This window comes from Dipodomys merriami, unplaced genomic scaffold (genome assembly GCF_024711535.1).
Source record: "Dipodomys merriami isolate MVZ:Mamm:240054 unplaced genomic scaffold, mDipMer1.0.p SCAF_409, whole genome shotgun sequence".
NCBI classification, from domain to species: domain Eukaryota; kingdom Metazoa; phylum Chordata; class Mammalia; order Rodentia; family Heteromyidae; genus Dipodomys; species Dipodomys merriami.
Window position 1 is genome coordinate 576,612 of NW_027205704.1, and position 16,900 is coordinate 593,511.

Here is a 16,900-nt window from a genome sequence, read left to right on the forward strand (position 1 = left end):
GGAAAAGACAGAAGCGGCACTGTGGCTCAAGTGGTAAAGTGCTAACCTTGACCAAAAGAAGCTCAAGGACAGTGCCCAGGCCCTGAGTTCAAGCCCCAAAGACCGGCAAAAATAAATGAATGAATAAAATAAAAATATCTCACAGAAACCATTGAAATTGTTGGAGTAACAGATGGCCAGGAGAACTTGAAGAACAGAGGCCCACATAATCTCCTTGTTCTCAAAAATTGCAGGTCTCTCCCCTCCCCTGGACAGTCTAACCACCCAAGTGTCAAGGGCCTTCATTAGCTGGGGCCAAGACCACCCAAGATGAGAGGAAGGAAAGCAGAGAGCGACAGGCCAGGAGCAGATGAGGGGTGGAGACAGTTTATTGAGTGGCAGGCACAGGAGAGGTAGCTGGCTCCAGTGTGGAAGCGGAGGTGGCAGGTCATGCCAGGGCGCTGTGGGCATCTGGCAGCCAGGGCTGTGCCCCCCAACCTAGGGGGAGAGCACAAGCTCACTACAAGAGGAGCAGCGAGGAGCTGGCCAGAGGGGGGGGCAGCTACGGCCCCCGGGATCCTGGGCAAGAAGCGGCGGACGAACTTCGCACGGGGCCTGGGGTAAGGGGGCCACAAGTCTGGGGCAAGTGGGAGGGGGTCACGTCTGTGGGGTGGAGTAGAGGCTGTGGTGGTGACCTCCTGGTCCTGGCACCTGGGAGAAGAGCAGTGGCGTTGTCCTGGTCTGGCTGCCTCCGCACCAGCCTGGCTCACGCCCGATGGCACCATACCAGCTGCCAGAGCCCAGGCTTCCAGACATGCTGCAGGTAGAGAAGCAGAGTCAGACCCAGGCAGCGACCAGGCCGCACGGTAAGAACAGGGTAGGAGGAGAGCCTTCACACAGACACTGTCACCCAGCATTACTCACAGACCCAGAGCAAGCTACAGCCCTGCCTAAGAGGGGTGGGGCAGTAGTAGAAACCCAGAAGGGAACCCCATCTAGAAAAATGGGGGAAATAGGAGGGAGGGTGGAAAGGAAGAACTGTTTTGTTGTTTTTTTTTGTCGGTTGTGGGGCTTGAACTCTAGGCCTGGGCACTGTCCCTGTGCCCTTCAGCTCAAGGTTAGTGCTCTACCACTTGAGCCATAGCGCCACTTCCAGTTTTCTGATGGTTTATTGGATAAGAGTCTCACGGGCACCCTGGGCTGGCTTTGAACCACAATTCTCAGATCTCACCCTCCTAAGTAGCTAGGATTACAGGTGTGAGCCACCGGATCCTGGCTTTTTTGGGGGGGTCCATTGTGGGGCCTGAACTGTAGGCCTGGGCTCTGTAGGCTAGTGCTCTACCACTTTAGCCACAGCACCATTTCTGACTTTTTCTGCTTATGTGGTGCTGAGGAATCGAACCCAGGGCCTCATGCATGCAAAGCAAGCACTCTACTACTGAGCCACCTTCCCAGCCCTTTTATTTATTTGTTTTTATTTATTTATTTTTTTCTGGTTGGTTGTGGGGCTAGAGCTCAGCCTGGGCGCTGTCCCTCAGCTCTTCAGCTCAAGGGGAGTGATTTACCACTTGAGCCACTGTGCCATTTCCAGTTTTCTAGTGGTTTATTGGAGACAAGAGTTTCATGGAAGTGGCGGGGGAGGAAGGGGGGAGGCTGGACTACCTGGTGCTCTCACTCCGGCTGTGTTCCCAAGAGCAGGCCTCATCCTCACAATGGCCTGCCCGATCAAAGAAGTAGGAGCGGGAGCCAAAGACCTGCCCGTTGAGGATGCGGCTGGTGCTCTGTGGGGGGAAAATCACCACCATCAATGCTTTTTCCTGCCCTGCTCCCTTCAACTGCCCAGGACTCTCACAGTCCATCTTCTCTGCTGGTCCCACAGTGCTGGTGGGGGCCCTACCAGGTCCTGCGGGGGCCGGTGCACCCGGAAGAAGCCCACCAGCAGAGTGGTGGGCAGAAGCTCCCAGACAAAGAGGATGAGGCCAAACACCAGATAGCCTTTGTTCCCCAGGTCATTCACCAGGTCCGCCTGTGGAAGGCAAGAGTATGTGCCAGCCTCTGGGCAGGCCAGAGGGGCACCAGGCCAGGACAGGCAACACAGCTACTAAGAAAGTGGCAGACCTGCCAAGTACCCACCTGATCAGAGACGTTGTACCAATCGTAATCAAAGGCATCCAGCCGACTCCGGGGTGCCAAGGCCAGGGCTGCCAGGTTGTAGCAGGCCCGGCTAGCATACAGCAGTACCATGGCACCTCCCATGGCAGCTGCCTGGCACACACTGGTCCCCTGGCACAGATGACAACAGAGGACCCTCAGGGAGAGAAGGCTCTCAGCTTCTTCTATGCCCAGAGTTCTCCAAGGCCCCCCCAGGCATCAGGGCTTGTGGCCCCTACCTTAGCCTCCAGGTAGATGCTAGTGGAAGGGGCCCGTCGGGCGACGAGGCAGAGGCAGGCAGCAAGGGAGAGGGCGCAGATGACGAAGAGGGAGTCGCTCACCAGAACTCGCACCAGCAGCAGGGCCCAGGGCTGTGCCCGCCGCCGGCGGGACAGCACAGCACACAGCACATTCACCAGCAGAAAGAGCAAGGAGGCCCCCACGAAGGCCCCTCGGACAGCCAGCCTGCAGCCCACGGCATAGGTACCCGCAGACTGTCAGCCACGCGCAGATCACCCTACCTGCTCAGAGCCCCTCCCCCGCAATGTCAGTCAGAACTGAGATCATCCAGTCTTACAGATGGGGAAACTGAGGCCCAAAGAGATGAGAGAAGGTGGCCCATTGGAAAGAGCATCAGACTGGAAGTCAGAAATCTGGGTTTGAGCCCTGGTTCTGGCTCCTAGCAGCTCTGTGACCTTGAACCTGTTTTATCTTGTTGAGCCTCAGTTTCCTCTTCTCTCAAATGAGAAGACCAACCTCTCCAGAAACTTGTTTGTGAAAGCCCTTTAGAAAGTGTGCAATTTAGGTACTGTGCAATTGCAGCCCAAGGTCACCCCCGCAGTGTAGGTGGGATCTGGACCTCCTGTGGGCCAGAGCCAGCTATTCCCCTACATTGCTCCCCTCTCCCCTCCAAGCATGGCAGCTGATTCTATTGCCACTGACCCTCATCCCTATGTACAGATGATGGCCTGCAGGACCATCTGTGTCAAGTGCCCCAGCTTTGTCCAACTCTTTCACAAACATTGCTTGTGCTGTCCTTGTCTCGGCCCCAAAAGGCGGGCTGCCCCCTGTCCTTGAACATGGGGCTCAATCCAACAGTATCCCCCCCCCCCAGTACTTACAAGCCTCGGCTCATCTCTGGCCGACGCTTCGCCTTGGCCTTGAACACCACCTGGGAGCAGAGATGCCCATCACTCCTTTGGGCCCTTGGATTTGTTGACCTCCCATCCCAACCCGTTTCCATGGTTACCTGGGCAAAGTAGAGGTTCATAAGCGTCAGTGTGAAGAACTGCAGGCAGACAGGGCAGCAGTAGAGAAGCCAAAAGGGCAAAGGCCCCAGGCGATTGGCTCGGGGAGTATCTCGGAAGTAGAAGGAGAAGAGAGTGGTACGCAAGGCGGCCCAGAGCAGACAGAGTGCCAGAAACACCGTCTGATAGCTGAGACGCTTGTGCCCATATAGAAGCACCAGCCAAAGCTGGGCATAGACAGAAAAGAAAAGCAGGGCATACAGGGTGGTATAGGCTGCAGTCAGCCCCAGGGTCACGGTGGGTGGCAGCGCAGGCACCAGCCCCGCAGCAGGCACCAGGCCAGAGAGGTTACTCTCCATATCAAGGAGGGAGGGAGGCTTGAATCTCAGAGGCAGAGATGGAAAGCTGGCCAGGGGTCAGGGGCATAAATACGGAGGGATGGGGTTTGCAGGTTGCAGTGGACAGAGATGGAGACTCAGGAAGACGTGATGGTTGCCAGGTCCCTTTCTCCTCAACAGTGACCCTCAGTCTGGCGGGGTCCCGGGCAGCCTGGGCCCCTCACTCTGGGGTGTGGAAGGGCAGTCTTGTCTCTCCAAGGCAGATGGGGTGAGGGCTGAAAGTGTCTCTCCCTGGGCCGGTCCGAGAGCCACGGAGCCGAGGGGATGCTGGGGCTGGAGGATTCCCTGGCCTTGGTCGCTCGTGTTAGCCTGGCAGGAGGGGGAGAGCCGGCCCGATGCCCGTCAGGGCTGGGCAGCGGCCGCGGCGGGGGCGCCCAGAGCCCCGCTCTCCCCCTCCCAAGCTTAAGGGCTCTCTCCCTTCCAAAATCCAGATAAAGGGGAGGGGTCTCTTCCTTTGTCCTCGGAATTCCGGACGTTGACCTTCCCCCACCGCGCCCACCCTCAGCCGCGGGGGGCAGGAGGACGCCGATGTCTAGTCCTCGGGCCGCCGCTGGGGAACCGGGCTCCGGTCGCCGGGACGCCGGGCTCCAGCTCCCCGGCTCCCGCTGCTCCGCCCCCTCCTGCGCCTGCGCGGGCGCCGTCAGCTACGCAAATTACGCAGCAGCGGGTTCTAACTTCGCAGCCCCGCGCCGCGCCCGGCGTAGAGCCGTTCGAGAATTGGCGCGAATAGCGCCGCTAGCGGGCGCCCGGGGTTACCATGGCCGGAGGCCGAGACGTGGAGGCCACTGGCGCCGCACCCAACGGGCACCTGGATGGGCCGTGTCCAGGACCACCAGCCATTGCTGGACTGCGGGGAGCTGCCAGTTTCCACGCTTAGAGCCCCTCATCCTTAAAACAGGATCTGCTCGCCCGGCCGGGGGCGGCAACGACTTCCCCCTCGCTGGGTCTCTGAAGGACACTTCCGCCCACAACCAAGATGGCGCCGTGGCCCCGCCCCCTGGGCCTGGATCCGCAGGACCCTCCAGTCCGCGGCGGGTGCGCCCGTCCCACGCCTCGGCCGCGGCTGCTCGCGCTCACCTGGCCGGCCGGCCGTGCATCGCCTGCCGGGCGCTGAGCCCCCCGCGACAAGCCTTACGGTTCGCCCTCACGGGGACCCCGGTCCCGGCTCCCGCGCCCGGGCAGTCATCTCGCCTTCCTGTCTTATCTCCGGGGCTCTGCCGCGTCCCGGGGAGGTGCCCCTTGCGCGGGCAGCGCGAGGTCTCCACGCCCCGGAGGAGCGGGAGGAGGGTGCGGGGCCTCCCAGCCTGTCACTCGGCGCTGGCGGCGCAGTGAGAAATGCAACAGTAATTGCACCCCGACGTAGCTTCGGTCACGACCTTTACAAAGTGCTTTCACCCACCGTGGTCACGGCTGTTTACAAAGTTTCCACCGCCTCCCGAAGGAGGTGTCGCTATCCCCATTTTTCGGGCGGAGGGGCGGGGACTAAGGCCCGGAGAGGCGGGAGGACTTGTCAGCAGAAGCAGACCTCCACGTCCCGAATGGGGACTGCAAGAAGCCCCCGGCAGCTCCCCGCCTCGCTCCGGGCCAGTGGCAGTCGGAGCTGGGCGCTGGGAGCCTGGGGAGGGGCAGGTCGGTGCCGGCGCGGGGGGGGGGGGGCAGGGGGGTGGCGCCCGGCCGCGGTGGCCCCGCCTCCGGGTTTACCCGGGATTCATTACGAGAACTGATTGGGCTGGGTCAGTGACAGTTCCCGTTGCCTAGGAAACTAGGGCCGGGCGCCTTTAGTACTCGGAGGGAGGTGGCGGGCCCGGGTCAGGGGCCTCGAGATCGGGCTTGGGGTGAGACCTGTGCGCCGTCCCCACCGGCGGGCAGGGCCAGGCGGGCCGGGGCCTAGGCAGCGGCGCGAGGCCGCCGCACTCACCTGGGCGGCCCTGTAGGGGAATTTTTGGTGTTAGCTTGAGCTTCCTGCCAGGCCAGGAGATGCAGATCGCCGATAGAGGAGGGCGGGCGCGGACGTGAGGGCCTGGGGTCCTAGTGTGGGAGAGAGATCGTGGGACACTTGTCTTCCGCCTTTGCTGTTCACAGCCACAATTTGTCCCAGTTCCAGCTGCACTGTAACTACCCACCACCGTTTCTCCGCAGCCCAGAGCATGTTCCAGATCCCAGAGTTTGAGCCGAGTGAGCAGGAAGACTCCAGCTCAACAGACAGGGGCCTGGGTCCCAGCCTCTGCCCGGCCCCAGGCCTCCTGGGGGACCACAGCCACCGGCAGGGACTGCCAGCCAGCCGCAGCCACCATGGAGGTAAGTGTCCCGTCTGTGTCACCACCTACCTGTTCCCACTGAGAGCTTTTGGGAAGTCCCAAGCCTCTCTGAGCCTCAGTTTCCTTTTCAGCAAATCACCACCATCTAGGACTGTGGGGTTAATTGGTAGGAATAGATAGGAAGCACTTGATTGGTGAGGCCATGCATAGTAAATATGGAGAAGGTGATTGTTATTCTGGAGTCTGGACAGAAATCCGAGAAGCAGGCAGTGATCCAAAAAAGGAGAAGTGACTTGCCTAAGGTCACTTGCTTGGTATAGCCTGTGGAGAGGAGGCTGACGGCCCCTTGATGCCCTGCCTAAGGTACTTGCTGTTTTTGGGATTGCCAGCTGTCTCTGCCCACCCGCGATGGGGCTGTCGGCGCACAGCTGAGTGGCAAGTAACTCCAGTGACAGCCTCCTGGTCTGTGTGGGCGTTGGGAAGCAGAAGCATAAGGGAAAGGTTGGGCACTGGAGGGCCCAGGCCTTGGTCCCTAGATAAACTATACAGATATATATTTTAACTTGGGCCAGTACAGGCCCTTGAACTCAGGTGTAGGCACTGTCTCAGCTTTTTTTGCGGAAGGCTCTACTACTGGAACTACAGCTCCACTTCCAGGTTTGTGGGTATGTTTGTGAGTGCAGGCTGGTCCTGGAGCTTGAACTCAGGACCTGTCCCTAGTTTCTTTTGCTCAAGGTTAGCCTCTACCACTGGAGCCAGAGCTACACTTCAGGTGTATTTGGTAGCTAATTAGAGATAAAGACTCTCATAGACTTTTTCTGCTGGCTTCGAACCTTGAACCTCACATCTCAGCCTCTTGGATAGCTAAGATTATAATCATGAGTTACCAGAGTCTGGCTCACTTCCAGCTTTCTCTGGTGGTTAACTGGAGATAGATAAGAGTTGCCTGGACTTTTCTGCCCTGGCTGGTTTCAAACCTCAATCTTCAGATTTCAGATATGAGACACAGGTACCCTGCTAACCACAGAGATCTTCAAGGCTTGCCACTGGCCTGCTGTGTTTAAGACTGTGAGGTGGGCTGGGAGTGTGGCTTAGTGGTAGAGTGCTTGCATGAAGCCCTGGGTTCCATTCCTCAGTACCATATAAACAGAAAAAGGCAGAAGTGGCGCTGTAACTCAAGTTGTAGAGTGCAGCTTTGAGCAAAAGAAGCTCAGGGACAGTGAGTGCCTAGGCCTTGAGTTCAAGCCCCAGGACTGGCCAAAAAAAACCCATGAGGGCTTAGGAGGCTACCCTCCTTTGTCTTACACCATTTTGGTATTTAGATTCCATGCTGTTTATCTGCTCACAATCCCCACCTGTTCTCTACTCCTACCTGGCCATTCTTCCTTATCCTCCATCCTGAGGCTTATACTTCAGGAATTTGCTCCCTAAGAATTTGGCCTGGGCAACCTGAAAGATAAAATGTCCCTGAACAGAGTTGGACTATGGACGAGTTGGGGGAAATTGGGAGTCCAGTGATGGAATTTACAAGAGGCCAAGATGTGTTTGGTTTGTCTCAGCCCAGACCTGCCAAGGGGCACGGATTGGAGGGTATGTGTCAGGAAGGAATGGTGGATATGGAATAATAAGGTGGCCCAGCCTTCTGGTAATCACACTGTCCCAGGAGTTGGGGACCAAGAGAGTGATCACACCAACCAATGGGAGCTGGAATGGAATGTGTTTGTATGTGTGTGTGTGCATGTGTGTGTGAGCACATATAGGGCCTGGGTGCTGTCCCTGAACTTTTTCACTCAAGGCTAGCACTCCACTTCTGACTTTTTTTTGGTGATTACCATGAAGTCTCAGGAACTTTACTGCCCAGGCTGGCTTCATACTGTGATTCTCAGCTCTCAACCTCCTCAGTAGCTAGGGTTACAGGCATGAGACACTGGTATATGGCTATATCACACACACACACACACACACACACACACACACACACACACACACACACACACACACACACACATTTTTTTTTTCTTAGTGTGTGTCTGTACTGAACTATCCTAAAATCTAGGATCAAGGTCATAATCCACCAGCTCCTGGCTTGGCATGAAATTGTTGTTCTGTGCCTATGGGATGATAGTCTTGGAGAGGGGAAAAGAGAGTTGAGGAGTCAGGAGAGCCACTCAGGTCCTAAAAACTGAGACTGAAGTGGGGTGAGGAATCTAGGAAGGGGAGGGTGACCTGGGGTGGAGGAGCCTGAGGGGAGCTGCAGGGGGTGACAAGGCCGGAAAAACAGATTTAGGGAGATTGGAGGGATGATGGCCTTTGCTGCCTAGAGCAAAGTACATCAGACCAGCCAATTATCTTTGAGGAGAGCCTGGAGGAAGGTCTCTCTTGGTCTCTCTCTTTTGGCGGTACTAGGGCTCAAACTTGGAGCTTCACCTGCTTCGGGATTGTTAGTTCCGTGCAGCGGAGCTACACAGGGAGACTTTGTCTCACCCGTTACCCCTCCCCACTATGAAAAATTCCAAAAGTAAATGACTTCCCATAAGACCCACAAGTACCAGAGGCCTGCAGAGCTGTGGGCCGATGCATAGCCAGGGGCATGGGACTGTGGCCCGGTGCTGTGGACCCTGGAGAAAGGAAGAAGGATGCAGGCTTCAGGATTCAAATACAGTTCGGCCCTTCGTGTGCCCTACCTAAAATGAGAATAGAACTGGTCCCGACTCACGGTGCTAACCTGAGGACCCAATGAGCTTATTTATTTGGTACTAGTAAGTCTTGAACTCAGGGCCTTATGCTAGGCAGGCACTCTACCACTTGCTCGAGGCCTTCACTCCTTTTTGCATTGGTTATTTTCCGGGTAGAGCTGGGCTTCAGTCTGCCTACTGAGGCACCCCTGTGTAACTGGGGATAGCCAACAGGTACCGCTGTGCTCACCACTGTGCTTCTGTAGCTGTATTAATAGGCGCCAACCACAGTGCCTGGCTATTAGTTGAAACAGTCTCTCCACCGTTTATGCCTGGGCTGTTCTCAATCTCTGCCTCTCAACTAGCTCGGTTTATAGGCTAAGCCCCTGGGCCCAGCTGGGCTTGTATTTTTGCCTAGCTTCTGAGTTACAAATGTTTTTTTGGCGATGATGGTGGTTGTTTTGTGGTACTAAGAATTGAACCCAGAGCATCAAGCCTTCCCTACTGCTGGGCTACATCTTCAGCCCTTGTTCTAGCTGTTGAGATGAGTCTTGCTGTGGGGCCCAAGCTAGCCCCCAACTGGTGATCAAGTGATCCCTCGGCCTCTACAGGTGTCCATCAACTCCTATGGCTTCGAGAATGGTTTTTACTTCATTAGTATTGTTGCTACTACTGAGGTTTGAACTCAGGGTCTTACGTTCTTACTTGGCTTTTTCCCACTCATGGCTGATACTTGAGCCACACCTCCACGTCTGGCTTTTTGCTGGTTAATTGGAAATGAGATCTCTCACATTTGTGCCCAGGCTAGCTTTGAACTGGGATGGGATCCTCAGATCTCAGCCTCCTGAACAATGAGGGGAACACTCAGGTCCTTCACGGACAACAGGAAGCATCAGTTGGGTCCTAGGACAACAGAGATCCATCCATCCCATCAGATAAGATGACAGGTGTGAGCCTTGGATACTGGGCTGTTTTGTTTTTTTTTTTTTTTGGTCCGGTTGTGGGGCCTGAACTCTGGGCCTGGGCACTATCCCTCAGCTCTTCAGCTCAAGGCTAGTGCCCTACCACCTGAGCCACAGCGTCACTTCCGGCTTTTTTCTTTTTGCTTATGTGGTGCTGAGGAATCGAACCCAGGGCCTCAGGCATGCAAGGCAAGCGCTCTACCACTGAGCCAACTTCCTAGCCCTACTGGGCTGTTTTTACATTTTTAAGTGGTTGACAAAATCCTAGGGAACAGAGTTTTAAAACAGGTGAGAATGGTAAGAAATTCAAATTTCAGCATTCCATGTAAAGAGTTAGTAAAATACAACAGTGTGTATTCAATGACATATTGTTGATGGCTTATTGTTATATAGAGCCTAAGCTGTTTACTCTCTGCCTCACACAAGATATGGTGACCCAGAGCAAGGTGGGGTCTGTGCAGGCTCTCAGGAGCTGGAGTAACTGTTGGGCTTTGCTCTGGGTCACGGTGAGTAGCTGGGGCATGATAGGATAAGCTAAGCAGAACACCCAGTGGTGAAACCAAGCCTGGCGTAAAGGCAAAGCTCAGAGTCTGGAATGCATTTGCTTCATTTTTTCTTTTTTTTTTTTGTCATTCTTGGGCTTGAACTCTGGGCTTGGGCGCTGTCCCTGAGCTCTTCAGCTCAAGGCGAGTGCTCTAGCACTTGCCACTTCCAGTTTTGTAGTAGTTTATTGGAGATAAGAGTTTCACAGACCTTCCAGCCCGGGCTGGCTTTGAACCATGATCCTCAGATCTCAGCCTCCTGAGTGGCTAGGATTACAGGCGCACAGGCATTCCGCTAGTTTCATTTTTTCTTTTGTTTTGTAGAACATCCTGTTTTGTTTTTGTTTTGATTTTTTTCTTTTCCTGTTTTTGGGCTGAACTCTGGACCCTGAGGGCTATCCCTGAGCTTCTTTTGCTCCAGGCTAGCACTCTATCACTTGAGCCTCTAGCTACTCAAGTCTTTTTTGGTAGTTAATTGAAGATAAGAGACTCAAGGCTTTCCTGCCTTCAGGCTTTGAATCTCAATCCTCAGATCTTAACCACCAGAGTAGCTAAGATTACAGATGTAAAAATGGGAACGTAGCCGGTGCTGATGGCTCTCACCTGTAATCCTAGCTACACCAGAGGCTGAGATCTGAGGATCGATGTTCAAAGCCAGCCAGAGTGAGAATGTCTGTGAGATTCTTATCTCCAATTAATGATCAGAAAACCGGAAGTGGCACTGTGGCTCAAGTGGTAGAGCACTAGCCTTGAACAAAAGCAGCTCAGGGACAGCGCCCAGGCCCAGAGTTCAAGCCCCACGACCCATACACATACACACACACACACACACACACACAAAAAAGTGACATTCCCTTTTTCTTTTTTCCGTTGGTCATGGGGCTTGAACTCTGGGCCTGGGCGCTGTCCCTCAGCTCTTCAGCCTCCTGAGTAGCTAGGATTACAGGCGTGAGCCACCGGGGCTGGAACGTCACATTTTAATCCTGTGTGAGAGGTTACATTGACTGGATGCATCCAGCTACATTCATCTAACCAGAAGCCTCTCATGGGTAAATAGCATGCAACTGGAGGTAGGTGCCAGAGCCAGGCATCCCCTCCACCCCCAATCCCCCTCCACATGTCTTGAAACTGGCCCAGAGAGAAGCCTTGGCTCTTCCCTTCCTCCAGAGGGAAAGGCTGACCCTAGCCCAACCCATCCATCCTCCACTGGAAAGTTCCTGAGCCCCCAGCACTTTGCTCCCCCTCCCCACAGCAAATAGGTAACGTTAAAAAAATTCAGCAGCTTTCTGGGTACTGCTGGCTTACACCTATAATCCTAACTACTCTGGAGGCTGAGATCCAAGGAGGATTGTAGTTAGAAGTCAGCCTAGAGGGCTGGGAAGATGGCTCAGTGTTGTAGAGTGCTTGCCTTGCATGCCTGAGGCCCTGGGTTCAATTCCTCAGCACCACATAAACAAAAAGAAAAAAGCCAGAAGTGGCGCTGTGGCTCAAGTGGTAGAGCACTAGCCTTGAGCTGAAGAGCTGAGGGACAGTGCCCAGGCCCAGAGTTCAGGCCCCACGACCGGACCCCAAAAAAAAAGTTGGAAGGGGCACTATGGCTCACGTGGTAGAGCACTAGCCTCAGGAACAGTGTTCAGAGTTCAGGCTCAGAGTTCAAGTCCACTAACTGAACAAAGAAAAAGGAAAAGAAAGAAAAAAATGTAGTAGTCACTCACAAGTCATTTTGGTTTTTATTTTCTTTCTTATTTACTTATTTATTTTCCTTTGTGCCACTACTGAGGCTTGAATTCAGGGCTTCAAGCTGTTGCTTGGCTTTTTCTGCTCAAGGCTGGCACTCTGCTACTTGAGCCATACCTCCAACTCTAGCTTTTTGCTAACTGGGAATAAGAGTCTCATGGGCATTTCTGTCCAGGCTGGTTTTGAACTGTGACCTTCAGATCTCAGCCTTCTGAGTTGTCAGGATTACAAGTGTGAGCCACCAGCCAACCTCAATGCCATTTTTTTTGGGGGGGGTTTGGGTTTTGTTTTTTTTTGGTCCAGTCGTGGGGCCTGAACTCTGGGCCTGGGCGCTGTCCCTCAGCTCTTCAGCTCAAGGCCAGCACTCTACCACTTGAGCCACAACGCCACTTCTGGCTTTTTTCTTATGTGGTGCTGAGGGATCGAACCCAGGGCCTTGAGCATGCAAGGCAAGCGCTCTACCACTGAGCCACCTTTCCAGCCCTGGGGTTTTTTTTTAACTGTATTTTTTTTCTTTTTTTTGGGGGGGTGGGGTCCGGTCGTGGGGCCTGAACTCTGGGCCTGGGTGCTGTCCCTCAGCTCTTCAGCTCAAGGCTAGCGCTCTACCACTTGAGCCACAGCACCACTTCTTTTTTCTTTTTGCTTATGTGGTGCTGAGGAATCGAACCGAGGGCCTCATGCATGCAAGACAAGTACTCTACCACTGAGTCACCATCCCAGCCCTAACTGTATTTTTTTTGTCTTTCTTTTTTGGTACTGGGGATTGAACCCAGGACATTGCACTTGCTAGGCAAGCGCTTTGCCACTGAGCTACATCCCAGCCCCCTCAATGCCATTTGTATGGTGGGATGATTTGGAATTACTTACAGCTGAAGCTTGGGAAAGGGGGAAGAACTTTTCCAAACAGGTCCTGAGGTGGTCCATGGAGCTACTGAAGGCATATTAGGGCTTAAAAGGTAAACAGTCCTTAAATCCACACTGGTTAGACTTGGATTCCATCTCTGCCCCTTACCTGCTGTGTGACCTTGCCTACGTTACTTATCCTCTCTGTGCCTTAGTTTCCTTCAGATGATGACCTTCAGAAAATAGGGGGCACTGGGAATATAGCTCAGTGTAGAATGCTTGCCTAGTATACATGAAGCCTTGGGTTTGATTCCTTAGTACCACATACACAGAAAAAGCCACAAGTGGCACTGTGGCTCAAATGGTAGAGTGCTAGCTTTGAGCAAAAAAGCAGCTCAGAGACAGTGCCCAGGACCTGAGGCTCACCTATAATTCTATCTACTCAGGAAGCTGAGATCTGAGGATGGCCACTTGAGTTGATAGGATTATAGGTGTGAGCTGCCACTGCCCAGCTGTGTTGTTTTTTGCATTGTTGGAGATTTAATCCAAGGCAAGCGCTCTACCAAGAGCCGTGTCCCTGGTCCCTGGTCCTCTCCCATTTGCTTTAATTCTTGGTGAGAGAAAGTACCCAGACCAAGGCTCCTCAATCACCAGCAAGTTACAGGCCTCCTGACTAGGGCTCCAGTCACATCTGGTGTAATGGTCCTGTGGTTCTCAGTGAGTATGGAACAGCTGAACATTTCCTGAGCCAGCAGGTGAGCCTCAGGCACCTCCTAGCCTCCCAGGCCTCCAGTCGCAGTCTGTAATCTGGGCCCCACCTCAGGGAGCTGATAGGCCTTAGGATACACAGAGGACAGGCCAGGGTACCTTCCTAGTCTCTTTACCATGGTGGTCCTGTGACATTGGGACTATTCTCCTAGGGGACTTGAGAGAGAGGAGAATGGAACATCCACAGCAGGAACCTAACTCTTGAGGACCACCTGGAAGTGGCGCTGTGGCTCACGTGGTAGAGCACTAGCCTTGAGCTGAAGACCTCAGGGACAGGGCCTGGGCCCAGAGTTCAAGCCTCATGGCCAATCCCCCCCCCCCAAAAAAAGGCCAGTAGTTGATCTGCAGGCTCTAGGCATAAGGCCTTTGAGGACATCCTGTGTTTTCCCCCAGCTCCAAAATCATATCTCCTTCCTAAAGCCTTCTCCAGCACACAACTGGCTGTGGACTCTGCGGGCCTTCCCTGGCTCTCACTGTGTTCCTTAGCTCTGGGTTTTCTGCTTCCAGGAGTAAGGTTACGCGTGTGAATTGGCTCTGGGCAGAGAAGCACAGAAGTGGAAGATGAGCATGATTCTCCAGATAGACGAAGCGACCACTGTAAAGGTCACTGAGTTATGACCCACAATACACCTGGGCCCAGAGCATGCCCTTCACAGCACTTGGGAGAACTAAGGGATGGGACTGTGCTGTCCAACAGGAGAGTACACTGCTTTAGGGAGTTGAAGGGTGGTTGCCAAGGGAAGACATGTGCAGCCTGATAAACTCTGGATTCCACCAAATCTGGGGACTTGTAAGCCCCGGAACTTCACACCTGTGTGATCTTATTTGGTGGTAGGCACAAAGAAGACAATTATTACACTCCACAGATTTGGTCCAACCAGGCGCCCATGGCACATGCCCATAATCCTAGTGACTCAGGAGACAGAGACATCAGGATCAAAGTTTGAAGCCATCCTGGGTAGACAAATCCAAGAGTCTCAAGTCCAATTAATTATCAAAAAGTCAAGTGGTAGAGTGCCAGCCTGGAGCAAGAAAAAGAAGCCATGGGAGTAGGGAGCCCTGAGTTCACTAGGCCGCAGGCCAAGGCACAGCAGTCCCGCGAGCTTGTCTTCGTTTGTTCAGGAGGGAACTGGCACTGTTAGAGGCCGACAGCGCTGTGCGCGAGGGACGGCCAGGTACCTAATGAAGGTTCGGCAGCAGGAGAGCAAGGAGGAAGCTGTGTCACTTTCGGTCCCTTCACCCTTTTTGCAGGTGCTGGGGCTGTGGAGACCAGGAGTCGCCATAGTTCATACCCTGCGGGGATGGAGGAGGATGAAGGGCTGGAAGAGGAGCCTAGCCCCTTTCGGGGTCGCTCACGCTCGGCTCCCCCAAATCTCTGGGCTGCAAGGCGCTATGGCCGCGAGCTCCGGAGGATGAGTGACGAGTTTGACGGCTCCTTTAAGGTGAGCGCCAGTCCAGGGGCATGCTGGGACTTGTAGTTCCAAGCCACCTCCCATTCACCACTGCTTCCCCACCCTCCCTCCTCCTACCCACCAGTCCTCCCGAGCTGTTCTGAAATTGCCCATCTGCTCCCGGGGAGGGGGGGTGGTCCCAGGGCATGCTGGGTCTTGTAGTCCCAGCACCAGCACGTCCCCCCTCCGGTGTCTAGAGAATCTCTGGGTTTCCCCACACCCCCGCCGGATCTTAGTCCCGACCCGCGCCCGCCCCGGCCAAGCTCGCCAGCTGCCCAGGTCCCTGGAGCGCGAGGCTCACGTTCAGATGCCTGGAGTTCTTCAGCCCCAGCTCCAGGGCTCCGTCAGATCTTAAACTGCTACCCCACCTTCCAGGAACCAGGTCGTCTGGTTCTGGCGCTTCACTTGAGGTCTTAGGCGTCGCGGTCCCCAGCACGGAGGTTTCAAGTTCTCTCCTGCCCAGTCCCTAAGAGGTGCCCGAGCGTCTTCTCGACCTTTCCTGACCTCTCTACAGGGCATGCTGGGAGCCGTGGTCTTCATCGCCTCCTAAGCGGCAGGACAGCGAACCCACTAAGACTTTACTCCTACCCCACAGGGACTTCCTCGCCCAAAAAGCGCGGGCACCGCGACGCAGATGAGGCAGAGTTCCAGCTGGACGCGCATCTTCCAGTCTTGGTGGGACCGGAACTTGGGCCGAGGCTCCGCCCCTTCTCAGTGACCTTTTGTCCCCTTCCCGGAGCTCCACCAGCTCCTGACGGCTGCCATCTTGGGTATGGGCGGAAGTCACTTCCGAAGGCCTTGTGCTAAAAGGCGGGTTCTGACCTAGAGCTGGATTCCCTTCCGGTGTGATCGAGAGCCACGCAGGGGTGGCTCCCATCGGAAGTTTGGAAGTTTTTAACGGCCACGGGCACCGGAAGTGGTCGCTGGTCCCGCCCTCCCGTGCGGGCACCGCGCGCGTCTCTGCCAAGTCTCTGTAGCTGAGATTAACCATTCCTCCGCCGGGCCGCTGTCCCGCGGCGCCGCGGCTCCGCCCTCCACTAACGTGCTAATAAATTACGTGCCTGTGTCGCCGCGTGGCCCGTCAGTCGCGTGGGGTTCTGCGGGCCAGGAAAACACGATCACGGATGGGGGGCCTAGGTGGCGAGGCTTGAACTCGGGGCCTGGGCGCTATCCCTGAGCTCTTTGTACTCAAGGCGAGGGCTCGGCCACTTAGAGCTGCAGCGCTACTTCCGGTTTCTGAGTGGTCTATTGGAGATCAGGGTCTCAGGGGGACTTTCCTGCCCGGGGCTGGCTTTGAATCGCGATCTGATCCTCAGATCTCAGCCTCCTGAGTGGCTAAGTCTCTAATCATGTCCTGGATTTATAGATGAGGGAAATTGAAATTCCTTTTGGGTGACATCCAAGGACTCAGACCGAGCCGCCCCAGGGACTGCCAGACCCTTATCTCTAATATGGTAATTGGGCGCCGCTGGCCTGCTGGCCGCTGGAATTCTCTGCAAACCCAAACTGTGCCGCGGCTCCCCAGGGGGGGTCACTTGTTCCTATCTGGGTCAGTCCTGCCAGCAGCTACTGTGTGGCCGGCCTGGGGCCAGCGCTGCTTGGGGACCTGGCCCGGGGAGCAGGGCGGGGGCGGCGCAGGGTCGCTAGGGAACCGAGAAGCTTCACAACCGGACCTAGAGCGAGCTGGGCTCGGAGCTCAGTTCCGAAAGATTTATTGGCGCCCCAGTAGCCCAGACCAGTGCTTCGTGCCGGGTGTACAGATGAAATGCGCCACAAGTCCAGCTGGAAGAAGCTTCCCGAGACCAGAGAGGGGGGCAGCTGCCTCCAGCGGAGGAGTCCAAGGGTACTGTGGGGACGACTGGAGTTAGAACCGCGACTCCAAGGGGACA

At 55.2% G+C, this 16,900-nt stretch overlaps 2 protein-coding genes and 1 long non-coding RNA gene across 10 annotated transcripts; 1 reads left to right on the plus strand and 2 right to left on the minus strand.

The window, feature by feature from the left end:
• Window positions 1–344: 344 nt before the first annotated feature.
• LOC138806835 (integral membrane protein GPR137) lies at window positions 345–4,943 on the minus strand. 4 transcript variants are annotated; one of them, XM_069992233.1, is made up of 7 exons: window positions 4,853–4,943; window positions 3,252–4,084; window positions 2,370–2,595; window positions 2,113–2,262; window positions 1,877–2,005; window positions 1,642–1,760; window positions 345–796 (listed from the first exon to the last, which is right to left on the minus strand). In XM_069992233.1, exons 2-7 carry the CDS (start codon window positions 3,734–3,736, stop codon window positions 637–639), a joined length of 1,269 nt encoding a protein of 422 aa, XP_069848334.1. In that variant the 5' UTR covers window positions 3,737–4,084; window positions 4,853–4,943; the 3' UTR covers window positions 345–636. The 4 variants fall into 4 exon arrangements, with proteins under 4 accessions (XP_069848334.1, XP_069848335.1, XP_069848336.1 ...); XM_069992234.1 differs by lacking the exon at window positions 4,853–4,943 and adding an exon at window positions 4,584–4,715; XM_069992235.1 differs by lacking the exon at window positions 4,853–4,943 and having other exon boundaries at window positions 3,252–3,301; window positions 3,380–4,408.
• LOC138806837 (bcl2-associated agonist of cell death-like) lies at window positions 4,866–16,079 on the plus strand. 5 transcript variants are annotated; one of them, XM_069992239.1, is made up of 4 exons: window positions 4,866–4,911; window positions 5,915–6,073; window positions 14,812–15,002; window positions 15,607–16,079. In XM_069992239.1, exons 2-4 carry the CDS (start codon window positions 5,923–5,925, stop codon window positions 15,727–15,729), a joined length of 465 nt encoding a protein of 154 aa, XP_069848340.1. In that variant the 5' UTR covers window positions 4,866–4,911; window positions 5,915–5,922; the 3' UTR covers window positions 15,730–16,079. The 5 variants fall into 5 exon arrangements, with proteins under 5 accessions (XP_069848340.1, XP_069848339.1, XP_069848337.1 ...); XM_069992238.1 differs by lacking the exon at window positions 4,866–4,911 and adding an exon at window positions 5,150–5,219; XM_069992236.1 differs by lacking the exon at window positions 4,866–4,911 and adding an exon at window positions 5,315–5,404.
• Window positions 14,497–15,698, minus strand: LOC138806838 (uncharacterized). The gene is made up of 2 exons (XR_011365989.1): window positions 15,313–15,698; window positions 14,497–14,853 (listed from the first exon to the last, which is right to left on the minus strand). It is a non-coding gene; the product is annotated as an uncharacterized lncRNA (long non-coding RNA).
• Window positions 16,080–16,900: the final 821 nt, after the last annotated feature.

Bases quoted from the DNA above. Each gene is read 5' to 3' on its own strand.
- LOC138806835 (XM_069992233.1), bottom strand. From the start codon at position 3,736: ATGGAGAGTAACCTCTCTGGCCTGGTGCCTGCTGCGGGGCTGGTGCCT. The intron at 2,263-2,369 runs GTAGGGGCCACA...CATCTGTGCCAG, and splicing joins GCATCTACCTGGAGGCTAAG to GGGACCAGTGTGTGCCAGGC. The intron at 797-1,641 runs GTAGTCCAGCCT...CTCTACCTGCAG, and splicing joins AGCCGGAGTGAGAGCACCAG to CATGTCTGGAAGCCTGGGCT.
- LOC138806837 (XM_069992239.1), top strand. From the start codon at position 5,923: ATGTTCCAGATCCCAGAGTTTGAGCCGAGTGAGCAGGAAGACTCCAGC. The intron at 6,074-14,811 runs GTAAGTGTCCCG...CCCTTTTTGCAG, and splicing joins CAGCCGCAGCCACCATGGAG to GTGCTGGGGCTGTGGAGACC. The intron at 15,003-15,606 runs GTGAGCGCCAGT...CCTACCCCACAG, and splicing joins AGTTTGACGGCTCCTTTAAG to GGACTTCCTCGCCCAAAAAG.